Genomic DNA, 20,000 nt, shown 5'->3' on the forward strand with positions numbered 1-20,000 from the left:
TTTTGACCCTTTGTCTCGCATCCCGCATATTGAGATAATGTCCCGCATTTTCATTGGACCTTTGGTTTTTAATTGTCGAAAATAATATCACGTGGATGCGTTCTTTTACTCGCCCTGCACATGAGCCGCTTATGCCGTCGCGACATAGTTTCTACTTTATTTAATGGCGCGACGTCAAAAGCATCAACCTGGCCCATACAAATGCAACTTGCTAAACTTTTCTAAAACCCTGGCTTTCATCCAGTGGCTGAGAAGAGAGCAGTGAAGGCGGTCATCAAGAGGCTGCGACGGCCGTCAATCAAACTGTGCAGACGTGAGGTCGGTGTACTCCTCTGCTACGTCACAAAATCCAAACTTACCGGTACAAAGACTTTGCGGATATGAGGGTAAGAGGTGCCAGGCGACATCATGGCTACAAAGAAAAGAAAATGTTTTTTTGGTAAAGAATGGGCTGCCACATATCCCTGGGTGTCCTTTCTTAACTTTTTCTGGTGAAGGAATAGTAAAATTGTATTAGCTTACTCGTCTCGACATTTTACGGCTCCGAGCGATATCACAGATGATTACTCTAACAGTGCGAACGACTTTAGGTTCACTGACAGCTGGAGAATTAGCCGTTGGTTAATCGGCCAGTGGTTATCTAAAAGGCCCAGTAAGTTTACGACTATATGATGGATATCGATTCCATATGCGCATTTAGTTTCTCATGTTGTACAGGTTACTTTCGTTTTCTTTTATTCTATACAGTCGCGTGCGAGGGAGGGAATGTTGATTTGCCGCCCGCGAGAATTTGCTTAAAATGTTGCTGTTTTCACCTGGCGAGTGACAGAAGCACCGAGCATACTTTGACTGGCGCAACGAGGGGTGTTTCTGGACCGGCAGTTTCCTGTCGCAGTTCGGTACGTCTATAGTTTGAGAAGAGCAGCACCAGAGGACGAAGTACAGGTGTTTACGAGCCGAAAGGCAGAAGACAAATGTTTCTTATTCAGTCACATAGACTTTATATCAAAGTTTTAGGTTAGCTTAGCAGTAGGCGATTTGTTATTTTTTAACCGGTTAGCAAAGGGGATGCATTTTGGTCATTTTGCTAGCAAGAGGGAGGATGGTATCCCCATGTTCTATTCCCTCACCCTTCACCCCTGACCCCCTTGCCCCTCACCCCTGAACCCTCACCCCCTGACCTCTGACCCCTCACCCTTCACCCCTGACCCCCTTGCCCCTCACCCCTGAACCCTCACCCCTCAACCCCTGACCTCTGACCCCTCACCCCGACCTCTTCACCCCTCACCCCTCTGTGACTTGATCTCTCATCACTCTCATCTCTCCCTCTTTCTTACACTGTGGCCCCTGTCTCTGCAACTCCTTTATGTCCTCTCTCTCGCTCTCTCTCTCTCTTGCGCAGTCCGGACCAGCTTTTCAACGTATTTCTATGTTTGTATGAATTTTCTATTTTCTCTAGATCTTCATCATGTTTTCTGCCCCCCCCCCCCCATCCACCCCCTCCCCCCCCTGTTTCCTGTCTGTTTTGAATTCTGTCTTTCACAACATTTCCGCTCTCATATTCCTCCACTGGCACTGCCCCCTCCACACACACACACACACACACATACACATACACACATACACACACACACACACACACACACACACACACATATACACACACACTCTCACGACTCCCCCCCCCAGCTCTAACCCTCTAGCACTTAATGTCATTAACAGGTGGTTTTCTAAAATAGAACGCGCGCACACACACACACACACAGAGCTCAGCTGACACACACACACACATACATTCATAATGTTTTTGACTGAACACATACATAGATGACTCTCCACGGTGCTTCACACAGAAGAAGCGTGGTACACTGAAAAAGGAGAGAGGTAATCAAGATGTATCACACACACACACACACGCACACATACTCTCTCACACACATACACACACGCACACACACTCGCACAAATACACACTCTCACTAGAACGGATCCAGAACGAACCCCAAACCCCCCCTAAAATCATATACCTCTAACCCCCCCATACTTCTCTCTCCCTCTCTCTCTCTCTCTCTCTCTCTCTCCCTCTCTCTCTCTCTCTCTCTCTCTCTCTCTCTCTCTCTCCGTCTCTCTCTGTCCGTCTCTCTCTCCCTCTCTCTCTCCCTCTCTCTCGTTCCCGTGGTTATTTTCACATGCCTCTCCCACAGAGCAGATGAGCGGGCAGACAGCAGACAGGTCAGAAGTGAAGCTCTTGCACTGTTGCTACGGCTTTGAACATACACACACGCACACACACACACGCGCACACACACACACACGCACACACACACACACACACACTCAGAAACATTACGCATTAGCTCTAATAAGTATGTCCGAGCTAACCTATGGTTTTAAACATTTAGATGGTCTCTCTCATATATATACATACATATATATATAAAAGGTTGTGTTTGTTACTGTTTGCCGTGTTGTGTGGTTGTGCTGGCAGGGTTTGTGTAAATCTTCTGTAATTGTAATTGTAATTGAGTAATTATGCGTAATTGTGTTTTCTGAGTAATGTGCTCCTGCCGCTGTTTGTACAAACTCTGTGCAAAAGCCTCAACACACACAGGGGGCGCGTGTTCGTATTCGGACAGTTTCTGCTCATTTTAAAAGATTTGATTTAAGAACAATACCAGATCCAATTAGTAGCAGGAATATCTCTTCACTGCAAATCATTAATTACAATGAATTAAAAATGACAATGATTACAATTCACCAAAGGAAATTTCACCAAAGGCTTTTCTCTGCAGTTTACATTACTCAGCTTTCTTCTGTCCTGCACGTTTTGAGTTTTTTGAGCTTTTTTAAAAAGTTTTGAGTTTGTGAAGTGGTAATTGATCCGTGTTTTATTTTTTCTGTAAAAAAGCTGTTGAGTGTGTCTGTGTATTCATGTGCAGTGCATGTGTTTCTTAAGTGATATTATTTAGAGACAGGTAATTGATCTCTTCCATAATGGCTGCCAAATTTGTCAGATGGACTTCCATCTCGGCCATCTTGAGAAGGTCAGAGTCGTGGCAGTTTGGCGTTTTTATGTTGAATCTGCTGTATTCGGGGTTGACTCTCTTCCGCCCGGAGGCAGACGCTCGTCCCGCGCGGCAGGGTTCGTTCTGATATTGAGGGAAATGCGAGCGCTGGGCTGTTGCTTGTGTGTGCTGTACATTTGAGGGACTTTTTGGCCGCGGGGAGGTTAATTTTAACCTCGGGGAGGTGTTGACTAACGCTCGTACTGTTTTGACTGGCTGCGGTAAGGGAGCTAGCCCCTGGATCACAGATCCATTTCACTTACAGTCAACAAGCACACACACACACACACACACCGTAAAATGGCCTCCTACCCCGCTCACACTCTCCCCCAGCCTCTGGCTTTGTTCCTGTCCATGTGTGTGTGTCTGTGTGTGTGTGTGTGTCTGTGAGTGTGTGTGTGTGGCATTAGTGACCTTTACTATGTCTCTTTGTGTTGGCACCATGTTGATTACTTTAGTCATGCCATCAGACAGTCAGTGAGATACAAATGAATTAGCACCATCTCTCTCTCTGTCTCTCTGTCTCTCTGTCCCTCTCTCCCTCTCTCTCTCTCTCTCTCTCTCTCTCTCTGTGTCTCTCTCTCTCTCTCTCTCTCTCTTTCTCTTTCACTTTTCTTCTTTGTTACACACACACTGTGTCCAGGGATTTACTGCCCCTATATCTGGTCTTAAACTGGATCAGTCTTAATGGGACTCGTAATGCTGGTTTCTGACCAGTGTGTATTGTCATACACCGACACCCTCAGTTGCTCAAACACACACACGCGCGCGTTATGGGGACACACATGTGACCTTAACAGACTTGCAAGGTGAAAGTTGAGTGAACGGTGAGCCGGCTGAAGAGAGCAGAACAAAGCGAACTGCGGATGTTTATGAAGGTGAAAGGGGGTGGGGAAAGACAGTTTCCTAGCATCCAGGCTGCTCTCTGATTGGCTGATGTAAATATAATGAGATTCAGCTGAAACCATGCTGCATGTTTGAGGTTGTGTGAATCAACAGTGTTCACAGTGAATGATTACGAACCTGAAAAAAAAACCCAAGCAGAAATCCTCTGAGGACTACTCACAGTATAATCACAGTATCAAAGGAGAAAATCAGCGGTGTGCAATGTTTTATCATGCCATAACGTTTTCTCCTTAAAATACACCCTTTCTGAGGACTTCAGCGCAACGAGGAGAGATTTCTGTCAAATACACGAACTCAGGCATCCACGGGAAGACGGAGAGGAACCAGGCAGACCAGAGAACCAGGCAGACCAGAGAACCAGGCAGACCAGAGAACCAGGCAGACCAGAGAACCAGCAGAACAGAGTTTCCTACAAACGTGTGAAGACCGTTTTAGTTTCAACTTCCTGAGCAAGAGACTGCACCAAAAACAAACAAACAAACAAAGTAAAATGTGCTGTGTGCTGGTTATAAAACACTGTGGAAAGTTCCAGATCAGTCCTGACATACTCCCTGTCACATCACGTCACTCAGCCTGACGTCACCGCCCCAGCTGAGCCGTTCACTAATATACTGTGTTAAGTTCTGTCTGTGTGCTGTGAGAACCGACCATCCACACAGACATGAACACACACACTCCTTACACTCAAAGCCCTGAAACCACTGACGACCAATCAAGTTCAAGTTCAAGTTCAAGTTTATTTAGAGCCCAATATCACTGTTTACAGTCTCAAGGGGCTTTACAGGCCACAACAGTCAAATCAAAATATGACGGCACCCCCTGACTTAATCCTCATGGCGGGCAAGAAAAAACTCCCCAAAAACCCAAGAGGGAAATGGGAAAATGGGAGAAATCTTGAGGAGGACCACAGAGAGAGGAGACCCCTCCTTGGTCAGACAGGTGTGCAATAGGTGCCGACCACGTGGGCAGTTACAGCTGAAAATAAATTGGGGCATGAACAAAGGGGATGGTGATGTAGACAGGAGGCTGACGGGGGATGGAAGATGATGACACCAGGATGGATCAGTCCACAGGGCGGGAGGAGTCAGGATCACTGGTGTCTCAGGAGTAGCATGTGTGGCTCGACAGAGAGAGAGAGAGAGAGAGAGAGAGAGAGGGAGAGAGAGGGAGAGAGAGAGAGAGAGAGAGAGAGGCACATTGTTAGATGTTCATTTCCACATAATGGTTGAGGTAAATATACATCGTGTGCCGAGTGCAGGCAGGGACTCCAGCAAGACTAACTAGTACAGCATAGCTAAAAGGGAGAGCTAGAAGGTAATATGGACATGATGGCACTCTGGGACACAAGGCGGCCACCCACTCCACAGTCAACAAACCTGAGTGAACATGTTAAAGTGGGGGGGCGACAGCATCCAAACATCCCAGTTCACCAAACAATCTATGCCCGAGAACCCTCCAGATCTGCTCCTTTGCCTAGTAAAGAGCTATTAGCAAAAGGCTTGGCTAAACAGATAAGTTTTCAGCCTTGACTTAAACATAGAGACTGTGTCTGAGTCTCGAACATTAATTGGGAGGCTATTCCATAACTGTGGGGCTCTGTAAGAGAAGGCTCTGCCCCCTGCTGTAGCCATCATAACTCGAGGTACCAACAAATAGCCTGCACCTTTTGATCTAAGTAGGCGTGGTGGATCATAAAAGACCAGGAGTTCGCGCAGGTACTGTGGCGCAAGACCATTTAATGCTCTATATGTTAATAGTAAGATTTTATAATCAATACGAGATTTGACTGGGAGCCAGTGCAGTGTGGATAAGATAGGGGTGATGTGATCATATTTTTTGGTTCTAGTAAGAACTCTGGCTGCTGCATTCTGAACTAACTGTAGCTTATTTATACACCTAGTAGAGCATCCAGACAGTAAGGCATTACAGTAGTCTAATCTAGAGGTAATGAAAGCATGAACCAATTTTTCAGCATCTTGAAATGACAATGCATTTCTTATCTTGTTAATATTTCTAAGATGAAAGAAGGCTATCCTGGTAATATTATCTACATGAGCTTCAAATGAAAGACTGGGGTCAATAATTACACCAAGATCTTTTACTGCTGCACCTAATGAAAGAGAAAGGCCATCCAGAGTAACTATGTGGTCGGAAAGCTTACTCCTAGCTGCATGTGATCCTAGTACAAGTACTTCTGTTTTTTCAGTGTTGAGTGAGAGGAAATTCGTAAGCATCCAGTGCCTAATATCCTTTAGACATTCCTCAATTTTGTTAAGTTGGTGTCTCTCGTCTGGCTTCGCTGAGACATACAACTGTGTGTCATCAGCATAGCAGTGGAAGCTAATACCGTGTTTACGAATAACATTACCTAGAGGTAGCATATATAAAGAGAAAAGCAGTGGGCCTAAAACAGAACCTTGCGGGACTCCGAACTTTACCTCAGTATGTGCAGAGGACTCACCATTTACATCAACAAACTGATAACGATCAGTTAAGTAGGACCTAAGCCATAAGAGGGCCGTTCCCTTAACTCCAACAACATTTTCTAGTCTATCAAGGAGAATGGTATGATCAATGGTGTCAAAGGCTGCACTGAGGTCAAGTAGCACAAGCAAGGAGACACAACCCTGATCAGAGGCCAGTAAGAGGTCATTTGCAACTTTAACCAGTGCTGTCTCTGTGCTGTGATGAGGCCTAAATCCTGACTGATACAGTTCATGGATGTTATTCTTATGTAAGTATGAGCATAACTGCTGTGCTACAGCCCTTTCTAGGATCTTGGAAATAAAGGGGAGGTTAGATATTGGCCTGTAGTTGGTCAATGAACAGGGGTCAAGGTCAGGTTTTTTAATTAGGGGTTTGATAACTGCTAGTTTAAAAGATTTAGGTACATAGCCAGTACTAAGGGAGGAATTGATTATTTTTAAAAGCGGTTTGATGACTACTGGCAGTATCTGCTTAAGGAAACGTGTAGGTAAGGGATCTAGTCAGGACAATCAGGACAGAAACCACTGACTGCCAGTCAGGACAGAAACCACTGACGACCAATCAGGATGGAACCCACTGACTACCAATCAGGACAGAAACCACTGACGACCAATCAGGACGGAACCCACTGATTACCAATCAGGACAGAAACCACTGACGACCAATCAGGACAGAAACCACTGACTACCAATCAGGACAGAAACCACTGACGACCAATCAGGACGGAAACAACTGACGACCAAACAGGACAGAAACCACTGACGACCAATCAGGACAGAAGTTCTGCCAGATGTTGTCCAATCATCATAAGGCTTCAGGCCAAAAGCAGCGGCTGTTAAACCTGTGTAAACCTAACTCTGTTTTACCACAACCAGTGTTTACACCGTAATCCTGGATCTTTAACCACAATGACCAAACTTTACACTGTAAACCTTTACACCGTAAACCTGACTATGACTGTTTTACAACTTTGCAACATAAACCTGACTCTGACTGTTTTACAACTTTACAGCGTAAGCCTGACTCTGACTGTTTTACAACTTTACAGCGTAAGCCTGACTCTGACTGTTTTACAACTTTACAGCGTAAATCTGGGAGCCACATATATATGATTGTCCACAACGTACCAACAAATGTTTTCTTTATAACATTTTTTTTAATCTTTAATCTTTTTTCCTTTTTTATTTTCCAGGGCTGTTGAAAATGAGGGTGTAACCTGTTCCCAGGGGTCAATTCAGCCTCTCTCCTCTCCTCCTCCTCCGTTCAGTCTCTCCGTCCTCTCCTCCTCTTGTCCCTGCGCCCCCCCCCCCTTCCACCCTGTTACATTTCTTTTCTTCCCCTCCATCTCTCCTTCCCTCATCCCTCTGTTTTCTCCTTTCTCTTTCTTCTCTCATATGCCTCCTGTCCCACCTTGTTTGACTTGAAATAATTTTAAATACACACATATAAATACAGAGGGGTATTTTTATTTAAATTTATTTACCCGCCACATTAGTCAAACTTAAGTTAAACTCGATCATTTGATCGTTTTATTTCCTACATATTTTTTATTTGTCCATCGTCCAGATCTCTCTGTTTTGTTCCCTCCATCGGAATCTGTCACAACGCCCAACTTAGCGTGTTTTTTTTTTTTTTTTTTTAATCATCTCTACCCCGTCACTCTCCCTCGTTAAGCCTAAACCTGACCCTTTAAACCCTCTGTTTAAACAGCCTTTAAACCCCAAACCCGACCCTTTAATCCCTCTGTTTAAACGGCCTTTAAACCCCAAACCCAACCCTTTAAACCCTCTGTTTAAACAGCCTTTAAACCCCAAACCCTTTAAACCCTCTGTTTAAACGGCCTTTAAACCCCAAACCCGACCCTTTAAACCCTCTGTTTAAACGGCCTTTAAACCCCAAACCCGACCCTTTAAACCCTCTGTTTAAACAGCCTTTAAACCCCAAACCCGACCCTTTAAACCCTCTGTTTAAACGGCCTTTAAACCCCAAACCCGACCCTTTAAACCCTCTGTTTAAACGGCCTTTAAACCCTAAACCCGACTCTTTAAACCCTCTGTTTAAACGGCCTTTAAACCCCAAACCCGACCCTTTAAACCCTCTGTTTAAGCGGCCTTTAAACCCTAAACCCGACCTTTTAAACCCTCTGTTTAAACGGCCTTTAAACCCCAAACCCGACCCTTTAAACCCTCTGTTTAAACGGCCTTTAAACCCTAAACCTGACCCTTTAAACCCTCTGTTTAAACGGCCTTTAAACCCCAAACCCGACCCTTTAGACCCGACTCGGGGAATCGCCATGTGGTCCAACTTCTTCCTGCAGCAGGAGGAAGAGGGGCGTATGGGCGTGGCTTCGGGGAGCGGGGCCAGTGGGATGGGGGGGCGGGGCGGCAAGAGACGGCCCCCTCGCATGAGCGACAGCCAGGAGGGCAAGATCAAGCTGGCGTTTTTCGTGGCCATCCTGGGCGTGACCCTGACGGTTCTGGGGGTGGGGACGGAGTTCTGGGCGGAGCTGGCCCAGCCCAAACACTACGGTAACAACCGGACCTGCGAGGCCGCCCACTACGGCCTGTGGAAGAGCTGCACGCGCACGCTGTGGGTCTCCGACATCGACCCGGAGAGAGAGAGCTGCGGACCGGCCGAACTGCCCGGAGGTGAGACCCCTGCTGGGTTGGTTCTGGTTGACCCGGTTTGAAGTTTGGGTCAGCGAGTTACCATAAGGGGTCCAGTTCTATTCTGGATCCGTTTGCTTCGCTTCAGTCAAAAGGTCAGTTCGTTTAAACTGGTTTCACTTTAGTTCTCGTTCAGGTCGGTTCACTTCCATTTCAGTCCAGTTCAGTTATATAACTACAGATTCTGCTTTAGTTCAAATCTGTCCAAGTCTTATTCACATCAGCTCTGCTTATCCAGATTCCAGGTTTTTTTTAGTTCACTGGTTTTTATTCAGTTCTGCTCAAATCACACATTTAGAATCTCTGTGATCACACACACACCGTGAGCAGTGAGTAGTGAATTTAACCCATCGGTAATGAATGAACACACACACACCAGGCGCGAGAGCAGTGGGCAGCACGCCTGCGTGCGGGGGAGGGGGGGGGCAGTTGGGGGTTAAGTGCCCTGCTGAAGGGCACTCCAGCTGTGGATGATGAGGGAGGGAACTACTCCCGGGTTTGAACCGGCGACCCTCCGGTTGCAAGCGCGATTCTCTAACCGTTAGGCCACGGCTACTCAAATAGCCTATCCTTTGAGCTGGAGAGTCCCTTTTCAGCTACAGTTTATTTTACACTATCCGCTTGCTTCCTTTTCACACATTCGACTCAGTTCAATTCAATTCAACTCAGTTCGGTTCGGTTCAGTGTGTTTCTGAGAGTCTGTGTTCAGCACTGTCGGTCCTGGAGAGGAGAGAACCATGTATCTGGGTCATAGTTCATAGTTCTCTGTGTCCAGTGAGGCTGTTCTCAGCTCTGTGTGTGGTTTCTCTGTGAAACGGTTCCTGTTTTGTTATGCAGTGTATGGATATAAATGAATCTGTTTTATTATGCAGTATATGGATATAAATGCATCTGTTTTATTATGCAGTATACGGATATAAATGCATCTGTTTTATTATGCAGTATATGGATATAAATGCATCTAGGTCACAGTGAATATGAATCATATACGCACTCAGGCTTGTTAAAGAAAAATAAGGCCTTTTTAAATCACTTCAGGAGAAAGATAAGTGTGTGTGTGTGTGTGTGTGTGTGTGTGTGTGTGAGTGTATAGGTGTGTACGTATGAGTATGTGTGAGTATGTATGAATGTTTGTGTGAGTATATGTATATGTATACACATGCGAATTAGTCTGTGTGTGTGTGTCTGCGCATGCACAGGCGTGCGTAAGTGTGTATTTGTCCGTCAGCATGCGTGTGTGTGTGTGTGTGTGTGTGTGTGTGTGTGTGTGTGTGTGAAAATGCGTGTGCGTGTTTGCGAGTGTGTGTTTGCGAGTGTGTCACAGCTTATGCAGGTGTGTCAGTCATCACTATGTGTTGGCAAAGCCGAGCGGATTCTGACTACTTCACACTTTCACACCTAAATATAGAGAGATATCGAGAGTGAGAGAGAAAGATGAAAGGATGAAGAGAGAGAGAGTGAGAGAGGGAGAGAGAAAGACGGGGGGTAGACCTCTTGTCTTACTGCAGTATTAAAACGACATTGCTCTCTCTCTCTGTCGAGCTCTTTCACTCACTCTCTTTCCTTAACGCTCACTTCCCATCTGTTTCTGTTTCTCTCTGCATCCCTCCCTCTCTCTCTCTCTCTCTCTCTCTCTCTCTCTCCCCCTCTCTCTCTCTCTCCCTCCCTCTCCATCTGTTCTCCCCCCCCCTCTCTCTCTCTCTCTCATTAATCCTGAATGAAAGTCTATCAGGAGCTGTACTGTCACAGTCAAGTGAATTTCTCTGTTTCTGTGAAAGCCTGACTCTCTCTCTCTCTCTCTCTCTCCCTTCCCCTCACCTCAGAGTCAAATTGCACGTTCTTCAAGTTTTACACGTCTGGTGAGAATGCAGTCATATTTAAGAAGACGACAGATAAGAGTGAGTCTGCCTGTCTGTCTGTGTCACTCTACACATCTTTTTCAGTCTTTCTGTCCTGTTCCCCTGTCTCTCTCTTTATGTCTTTCTGTTCTGTCTCTCTGTTCCTCTTTTCCTCTCCGTTCTGTTTCTGGATCATGTTCACCACAAAAGAAAACAAACACAGTGACAAAACCATGATACCAATCCTTTATCTATCTATCTATCTATCTATCTATCTATCTATCTATCTATCTATCTATCTATCTATCTATCTATCTATCTGTCTGTCTGTCTGTCTGTTTATCTATCTATCTATCTGTTTGTCTATCTGTCTGTCTATCTATCTATTTATCTATTAGAGCCCAACTAATATAGGATTTTTCAGGCCGATAAAAATTTCGATATTTGATGATTTAAAAATCTGATAATGATATATTGGCCGATATTCTTTTTTTTCTTTTTAGAAACACGTAAACAAAGATTTACCCTAACATTTCTTATGTGTAGTTATTTAAGAGTCCTCACCAAGATAACATAACATGATGCAGTTTAAAAATAAACTTGTTTTATTGAACAAAAGTACAACAACATAGGTTAAAGTATGATAAATAATGCAGTAAACCGATACAGTGTCCTAGAGTAAATGCTGCTGTTGAATGCATCTAATACTAAATGACTGTCTGCTATGAGGACTTGTGACTTTGGGATTTCACAGTACACATTTGAAAGAGAAGCTAGATAACTTTTTTTGGCTACCAAGCCATGTCAGATACTTGTTCAGCTCGCGTTTATTTACGTGTCCCCTCTGGTTTAATAATTTCCAATGCACTGACTGTAACTACAGACATGCTAGTCGCAGATATATTTACCACTGCTTCATTTAGGCAGATATATTTACCATCGCTTCATTTCGGCAGAATAAGTTAAAAGCTATAGTTTAATCGCCCATTAACGTTAGCGGTTTTCCACTGATAAACATGACATTTGCTAGCTTTGTGGGTAACCTAATTTAGCAGTAGACAGCGTTATAAGCTGCTGTAAGTGATGTTGCTAGAGAATTTTTAGAAGTGACGAGGGAGAAATGACAGGACCGTTGTTTGTTTACTCGCTAGAACCGCCACACTGTTTCGTAAATAAACCTACAGTCACGAGTGTCAACAGCTTAGCCTACACCACTCAACTACCGTGACGTTGAGCGTAATTTTGATGTCTGTCGGCTGTCAGCTTTCAAGCTGCTGCAAAAAAATGAGGCGTGGCTGACGTGAGTGTCATAAGAAGAAGAATCCACCGTCCGTCTCTTTTTCAACTGTCATTTATCAGCCGTTAAACGCCGATACCGATTTATCAGCAGTTAGCTCATATCGGCCGATAATATCGGCACACCGATTTATCGGTCAGGCTCTATCTATCTATCTATCTATCTATCTGTTTAGAGTTCTAAATTTACTCTGAGAGTGTTAATTGTTTCTGGAATTGTGTTTACAGAATTGACACTCACCAGAGTAATGAGAACACTTAGATGTTAACTGATCTCAGGAAACTGTTTTACACTGGAAAATCATATCAGTAATTGCAAATTTGCTGCATTACCAAGATAGGAAACTGTATGACCAACTCGCTCTCTCGTGTTGAAATGCTTTCTGTCTCTCTCCATCCCTCTCTCTCTCTCTCTCTCTCTCTCTCTCTCCCTCTCTCCCTCTCTCTCTCCCTCTCTCTCTCTCTCTCTCTCCATCCCTCTCTCTCTCTCTCTCTCTCTCTCCCTCTCTCTCTCTCTCTCTCTCTCTCCCTCTCTCTCTCTCTCTCTCTCTCTCTCTCTCTCTCTCTCTCTCTCTCTCAGGTCTGAGTATAGCGGCGGCGATGCTGGCCCTGTTTAGTTTGTTTCTTATGGTGATGGGTTCTGTGTGCATCAGCATGGCTCTAAGTAAAGGAGTCCCTTTCTTCCTCAAACCCGCATCTTTCTGTTTCCTCCTCTCAGGTCAGAATGCTCTCTCTCTCTCTCTCTCTCTTTCTCTCTAAGCCCAGGGCAGTGTTGGCACTGGCTCCAGATACACTGTGCTGTTCTGGGCATCGGCCATTTTATAACAATGTTTGAATTCACCAGGGAAGATTTGATATCCTGCGTGGTTTACAGCAGATTACCTGCAGTGCTCTGCAGAATGTCGTGAACTCAGACTAACACACACTAATTTACTGCACTGTAATCTAACTGGTCACAGACTAACACACACTAATTTACTGCACTGTAATCTGACTGAGCACAGACTAACACACACTAATTTACTGCACTGTAATCTGACTGGATACAGACTAACACACACTAATTTACTGCAATGTAATCTGACTGGGCACAGACTAACACAGACTAATATACCGCACTGTAATCTGACTGGGCACAGACTAACAGACACTAATTTACCACACTGTAATCTGACTGGACACATACTAACACAGACTAATATACCGCACTGTAATCTGACTGGGCACAGACTAACAGACACTAATTTACCACACTGTAATCTGACTGGACCTAGACTAACACAGACTAATTTACTGCACTGTAATCTGACTGGTCACAGACTAACACACACTAATTTACTACACTGTAATCTGACTGGACCTAGACTAACACGGACTAATTTACCACACTGTAATCTGACTGGACACAGACTAACACAGACTAATTTACCACACTGTAATCTGACTGGACACAGACTAACACAGACTAATTTACTGCACTGTAATCTGACTGGTCACAGACTAACACAGACTAATTTACTGCACTGTAATCTGACTGGTCACAGACTAACACAGACTAATTTACTGCACTGTAATCTGACTTTTTTGGCTGTCCTCTCTGGTCTTCCACAGGATTGTCCATTAACTCTGTTTTTGCCTGACACTAAAAACTAATGAAATAATACAAAATTAATGAATAGTAATGTAGGACTTGGTTTTTAAAAAAATTTTTTAGAGCAAATAAACAGTGTGTTAGAAATTTATTTTCAGTTATGAATTTATTTTTTATTTATTTATTCATAAACCAATTGAAATGACAAAGAAACGCTCACCCTTTCATATGATATATTTTATGTTTATAAACGCTCACCCTTAAGCCTCCATTATGTCTCTAAAACATATTTTTCCCCTCTCTGCTCTATCCCTCCTTCATTTTTTTTCTCTAGGTATCCTGGTACTGCTGTCAATCATAATTTTCCACCAATCAGTGCTGGCGTTGTTGGCCAGTGACCACACTATTCCACTCCATTATGAACTGTCATGGTCTGTAGCCTGCGTGGGTTCGGCTGGTGCCATTTTAATTGTAGGCGGAATGCTCTTCCTGTTACTCTCTTTTCCATTCAGCACTTTGGAGAAATGCCTGCCTCATCGTGGCAGCGACACCTAGTGACATGGAGGACTAAGTGCAGGCTAGTTTAGGAGATTTTCTACCGTTTTAACTTGTTCATTTTTGAAATCTGACAGAGACAGGCTGAGTGATGAACAGATGGACCGATAGGTGTGTATAATGTTTACTGTTAACAGACTGAATATTTTTGTTCGTTTGTTTGTTTGTTTGTTTTGGTTTTCAACATCCCTAAGCGCTATGTTGTGTATTTGTTTAGCATCTCAGTGCATAAAAACTGAAAGTTATTCACTAAAGTGACGGATTTGGTGACCAGATTAGGCCTGTCATCAGCAGCGGTCTGTGACAGGGAAGTTACACCAGATTCGTAGCCCATTAACACTGTGCGTTTTGTCCGCCAGCGAATTCTTAGCCAGCGGGCTCTTAGCTTGCGTCTGTGATGTGGTGTGTTTGAAGGCATTAAAGTGTCTGTGCTCTTCCCCATGCGAGTGAGAGTTATAAATACCAAACTGAGATAGAAATGTGAGAAAAAAAAAACACTTTTCAAAACACTCAGACTCCTGAATGTATAAAGCCTTTAAATTTCTTAACACAAATCCTCATGTTTTGATGTTCAGTTAAGAAAATGAATCATTCAAATCAGTCAAGCTAATTTACAATTTACAGTTTAAAACTCAAAGTGGGTATTGCCTACAACATGTCAACGTTTTCATGTCTTCTTGGATAGTCTTCGGTTATTTGTGTCTTAACGTTAAGCTAATCGTGATAGCCTGGGAGGCGGAGGGACGCCTCTCTCTGCAGTACTGTATCCACTGGTTACCTTGGGTTCAAAGGTCAAAGGGTTTGATGACTTCACACAGCAGAAACAAACTATGCCTGAGTGTGTTCAGATTTGCTAACCCCAGCGGGACTAGATATCATCCTTAACGAGGAAGTCTGTACACAAGATCGATTGTGATTTGGTACACAAAGTGTGAGGATGAACTTAGAAGCCGACTGATATGTCATATGTGTCAGTAAATACTTTTAACCTGTGTTGAGGGAATGTTGTTTTTATGGGGTTTTTTTTGTATCTGATTTAAGGGATATGCTAAGACATTCAGACTGATGTGCTGTCTGTTACAGACTTGTTTTTCAACCACTTAACTGGCGTTTCAGTAATATTCAGTGTACACATAGGATAGTCATACTGTTTTCTTGTCCATTTCTCTCTCTCTCTCTCTCTCTCTCTCTCTCTGTCTGTCTCTCTCCCTCTCTCTGTCTCTCTCTCTCTGTCTGTCTCTCTCCCTCTCTCTGTCTCTCTCTCTCTGTCTGTCTCTCTCCCTCTCTCTGTCTCTCTCTCTCTGTCTCTCTCTCTCTGTCTGTCTCTCTCTCTCTGTCTGTCTCTCTCCCTCTCTCTGTCTCTCTCTCTCTGTCTGTCTCTCTCCCTCTCTCTGTCTCTCTCTCTCTGTCTCTCTCTCTCTGTCTGTCTCTCTCCCTCTCTGGTCTTCTCCTAATTTTACGTATAGTGTATTTGTCCATGTCTCTGTTTTTGGTTTTGCCTCAGAAAATAAATCTCTTTCACATTTTAGAAGTTTCTCGTCCATTCATTCTGTCTCTGTCTCTGTCTCTCTCTCTCTCTCTCTGACTAAAACTGGTGCTCATCAGTGCTTATCGACATTGAGACTATACTGGATCAGAAATTTAATCCCAAAATTTTAACTATGCCCTTCAGCTTCTAAGAATCTCTCTCCCTCTCCCTCTCTCTCCCTCTCCCTCTCTCTCCCTCTCTCTCTCTCTCTCTCCCTCTCTCTCTCTCTCTCTCTAAATACCCACACCGCTGCCTTGTGTCACCCTTGTTAACCCCTTCGGCCTCGTTCTTCCCTGACTTCGTCTCAGTCTTCAGAGAGCTACTCCAGAACGCCGGCAACGCTGGTTGTTTGTGGAGAGTTTTCATCTTCTCGAAGATAAACGTTACCAAAAAAAAAAAGAAATGTCAGTACATTCTCATCTCGTTAAAAAGCGTGGGGTTTTAAATGTTGCTCCTGTCTGTGTCTCTCTAAGCCCCCAGTCATGTATATATTAAGCCTGGTGTTTATGTAGACTGTGTGTGTGTGTGTGTGTGTGTGTGTGTGTGTGTGTGTGTGAACAGCAGTGAAACATTAGCCCGTTGAAGACACTCCACCCTAAGGAGAAGCTGTGTATATATAGCTCTTTAATAGCCTCACTCAGTACTGTATGCTCTCCTTACCTCAGCTCTCTCTCTGTGTGTGTGTGTGTGTGTGTGTGTGTGTGTGTGTGTCTGTAGGAAAGGTTTATGTCATTTTAAGTGTGAGCAAAAAAGTGAAGTCTAGGGAAAGACAGAGACTGAGTGAGAGAAGAGTGTGTGACTTTTACAGAAACAGTAATGCTTGTATGAGTGTGTGTGTGTGTGTGTGTGTGTGTGAGAGAGAGAGAGAGGGAGAGAGACAGACAGAGGGGGACAGAGAGAGAGAGAAAGAGTGTGTCAGTAGACTTTACTGTTAGGCATTTGCTGGAAGTTAGCTGCTGATGTTCTCAGGTGTGGTCAGTAGAGGGCGCTGTGGACACCCACCCTAAAATCCCCAGTGCTGATTACTTAACTCAGATTGACGCATAACAATGTAATTCTCCGTTCAGTCTCTCACAGATAAATCATAGTATCTCAGATCTTACATAAACTTCAACAGAATGTTCCATTAAGTCTCTCACAGATAAATCACAGTATCCCAAATGCTCCATAAAGCTGAACATGATTTCCCATTCAGTCTCTCACAGATAAATCACAGTATCTCAAATCTAACATAAACCTCAACAGAATGCTCCATAGGGTCTCTCACAGATCAATCACAGTATCTCAAATCTAACATAAACCTCAACAGAATGCTCCATAGGGTCTCTCACAGATAAATCACAGTATCCCAAATGCTCCATAAAGCTGAACATGATTTCCCATTCAGTCTCTCACAGATAAATCACAGTATCTCAAATCTAACATAAACCTCAACAGAATGCTCCATTGAGTCTCTCACAGATAAATCACAGTATCCCAAATGCTCCATAAAGCTGAACATGATTTCCCATTCAGTCTCTCACAGATCAATCACAGTATCTCAAATCTAACATAAACCTCAACAGAATGCTCCATAGGGTCTCTCACAGATCAATCACAGTATCTCAAATCTAACATAAACCTCAACAGAATGCTCCATAGGGTGTCTCACAGATAAATCACAGTATCCCAAATGCTCCATAAAGCTGAACATGATTTCCCATTCAGTCTCTCACAGATAAATCACAGTATCTCAAATCTAACATAAACCTCAACAGAATGCTCCATTGAGTCTCTCACAGATAAATCACAGTATCCCAAATGCTCCATAAAGCTGAACATGATTTCCCATTCAGTCTCTCACAGATAAATCACAGTATCTCAAATCTAACATAAACCTCAACAGAATGCTCCATTGAGTCTCTCACAGATAAATCACAGTATCCCAAATGCTCCATAAAGCTGAACATGATTTCCCATTCAGTCTCTCACAGATCAATCACAGTATCTCAAATCTTCCACAAATCTGATATGATTAGAAATGAAAACTGGAGACATATTTCTTCCTTGTCTTTTTCTCCTGATTTTTTTAACCTTTATCTTCTCCTTCATTCACTGCTTCGTGTGTGGACAATGACTGCCATACTAAGATGTTCTTTGACACACACACAACCACAGGTGACATAACTCTCTGAATGTTATTTGTTTTTTATAGAAAATCCGTGCAATACAGTGTTGTGACTTTTATCACACAATGAGATAAACCAATGTTATTTTTTCTTCATCTAGATTACATCTGTTCTCCACTACATAATATTTGTAACTGTCCACGTAAATGCTATAGCTGTGTGCAGTTTATTTTATTTATTTTTTTTCACATTTATTTTCATGAGTTAAAAAAGAAAAAGAAGAAAAGAAAAATCCGCACGCCTCGGTCTCTCTGAAAGTTCGGTTTTGTTTTGTCTTGTTGCGTTCTGTCACGCTGTGTTCCGTGGTCGGTTCCGATCAAGGTCGGGGGGGGGGGGGGGGGGGGCAGGTTGCAAAGGACCCGGACAGGGGTCAGTTGCCATCGGGCTGAGAGGGGTCAAAAGGTCAAACAGGTCTGGACTGTTAGCTCAGTGCAGACGAAGGAAAAGGTAACAGTGATGGAACAGGCAGTGATGTCATACATACAGGAAGCAGCTTAATCTTTTAGGTGGAAGCCATCAGACTGTTCGTTTGAACTCAGTGGAAGCTTTGGTTTCCCCAGTGCAGTGGAAACGTCCTTGAGAACTGTGGCAAGGTCATTCCTCTCAGACGTCACGTTCCTAGCCGAGTGTTCATTTGGATGAAGGGTTTTTTTTTCTCTTTTTTCCTTTCTTTCTTTTTTTGCAGCCATTGTGATTCTATCATAGTCACATGACATTAAGGAAAAATGACAAGCGATACAGGAAATACCACCCCCCTCCCCCCCAAAAAAACCCCACAACAGGCTGGTCCAATCAGAATTCAAGGAAGACTGAGTTCTCATACATATTCAATGAAGTAGCCCCTCCTATCAGTTATACAACATTCTCAATAGCCCAAAGAAAGTATCTATAGATTTATGCAAATATAGTTATGTGCAATTACAATTTTACATCTTCAGTTCAAAAGTATCCATACCCCCCCACCCCCCGTCCCACCCCCACACAGACACAATAAACATAGGACTTTTTATTGTTTTGATTATTTAAAATTTTCCCTTTTTCATTTCATGAGTTCCCCTTTTGAAAGCACAGTATTGGATTTTTTTTACAGTATTTTTCCATAAATAAACTCAACACTTTCTTTTTCTTTTTTTTTTTTTTTCTCTGTACAAATATGGTCAGTTCGCCCCTTTGTGAGGGTCTGTTCTGTTAATGCCCCAGAAAAGAAAATCTCTCAGCTTCAGACTAACAGCAACAGCTAATTCCCCACGACTGTAACAAAAATAATACTGTTCATGAATTTTCCATATATAAAAAAATCTCCTTTTCTATTCTTTTCTTTTTTTTTTCTTTTTTTTTAATTCATTTCAGCATTTCATTGGTCAGACGTTTGTAGTCCGTTCAGTATTTTATGATTCTGAATACATTGTTGGAAGACAATATAGAGATTACACACAAGACTAAACTATATGGTATCAAAGGGTAGAAAATAAACAATTTCCTCAAATAAATAAAAATATTTCCACAACGACAACAATGGTTATCATAATAATAATAATAATAATAATAATAATAATAATAATGACTTCATTCTCACACACATGCGTTAGCTGTGGTCTGAACCATTGTTTAAGTGTCACAGTTGTTTTATTCAAAAATCAAAAAAAAAGGAAAAAGAAAACAAAAAAAAAGGATCGGACGTTAAAAGTAGGATCATTCCAAACAATAAGAGCAAGCACTTCCATTATCTGAGTAACGGAGACGGAATCCCCCCGGTTCACTCAAACGCACAGAGACGAACGAGGGGAAGACTTCACAGTATCACTTGTTTTGATTTCATTTTGTGATTTAAAAAAAAAAAAGAAAAGAAAAGAAAAAAAAAGATGTCGTCGTCATTATTACTCAGGTATAGTTACAATGC

The 20,000-nt window shown here is 43.1% G+C and overlaps 1 protein-coding gene across 1 annotated transcript; it reads left to right on the top strand.

Annotated features, from left to right (window-relative positions):
* The first annotated feature begins 8,751 nt into the window (after positions 1–8,751).
* cacng6b (calcium channel, voltage-dependent, gamma subunit 6b) lies at positions 8,752–14,404 on the top strand. The gene is made up of 4 exons (XM_030783494.1): positions 8,752–9,106; positions 10,948–11,022; positions 12,839–12,976; positions 14,184–14,404. The coding sequence occupies exons 1-4, from the start codon at positions 8,752–8,754 to the stop codon at positions 14,402–14,404; spliced, it is 789 nt and encodes a 262-aa protein (XP_030639354.1).
* Positions 14,405–20,000: the final 5,596 nt, after the last annotated feature.

The sequence above is a fragment of the Chanos chanos genome, chromosome 9 (genome assembly GCF_902362185.1).
Source record: "Chanos chanos chromosome 9, fChaCha1.1, whole genome shotgun sequence".
In the NCBI taxonomy this organism is placed as follows: Eukaryota; Metazoa; Chordata; class Actinopteri; order Gonorynchiformes; family Chanidae; genus Chanos; species Chanos chanos.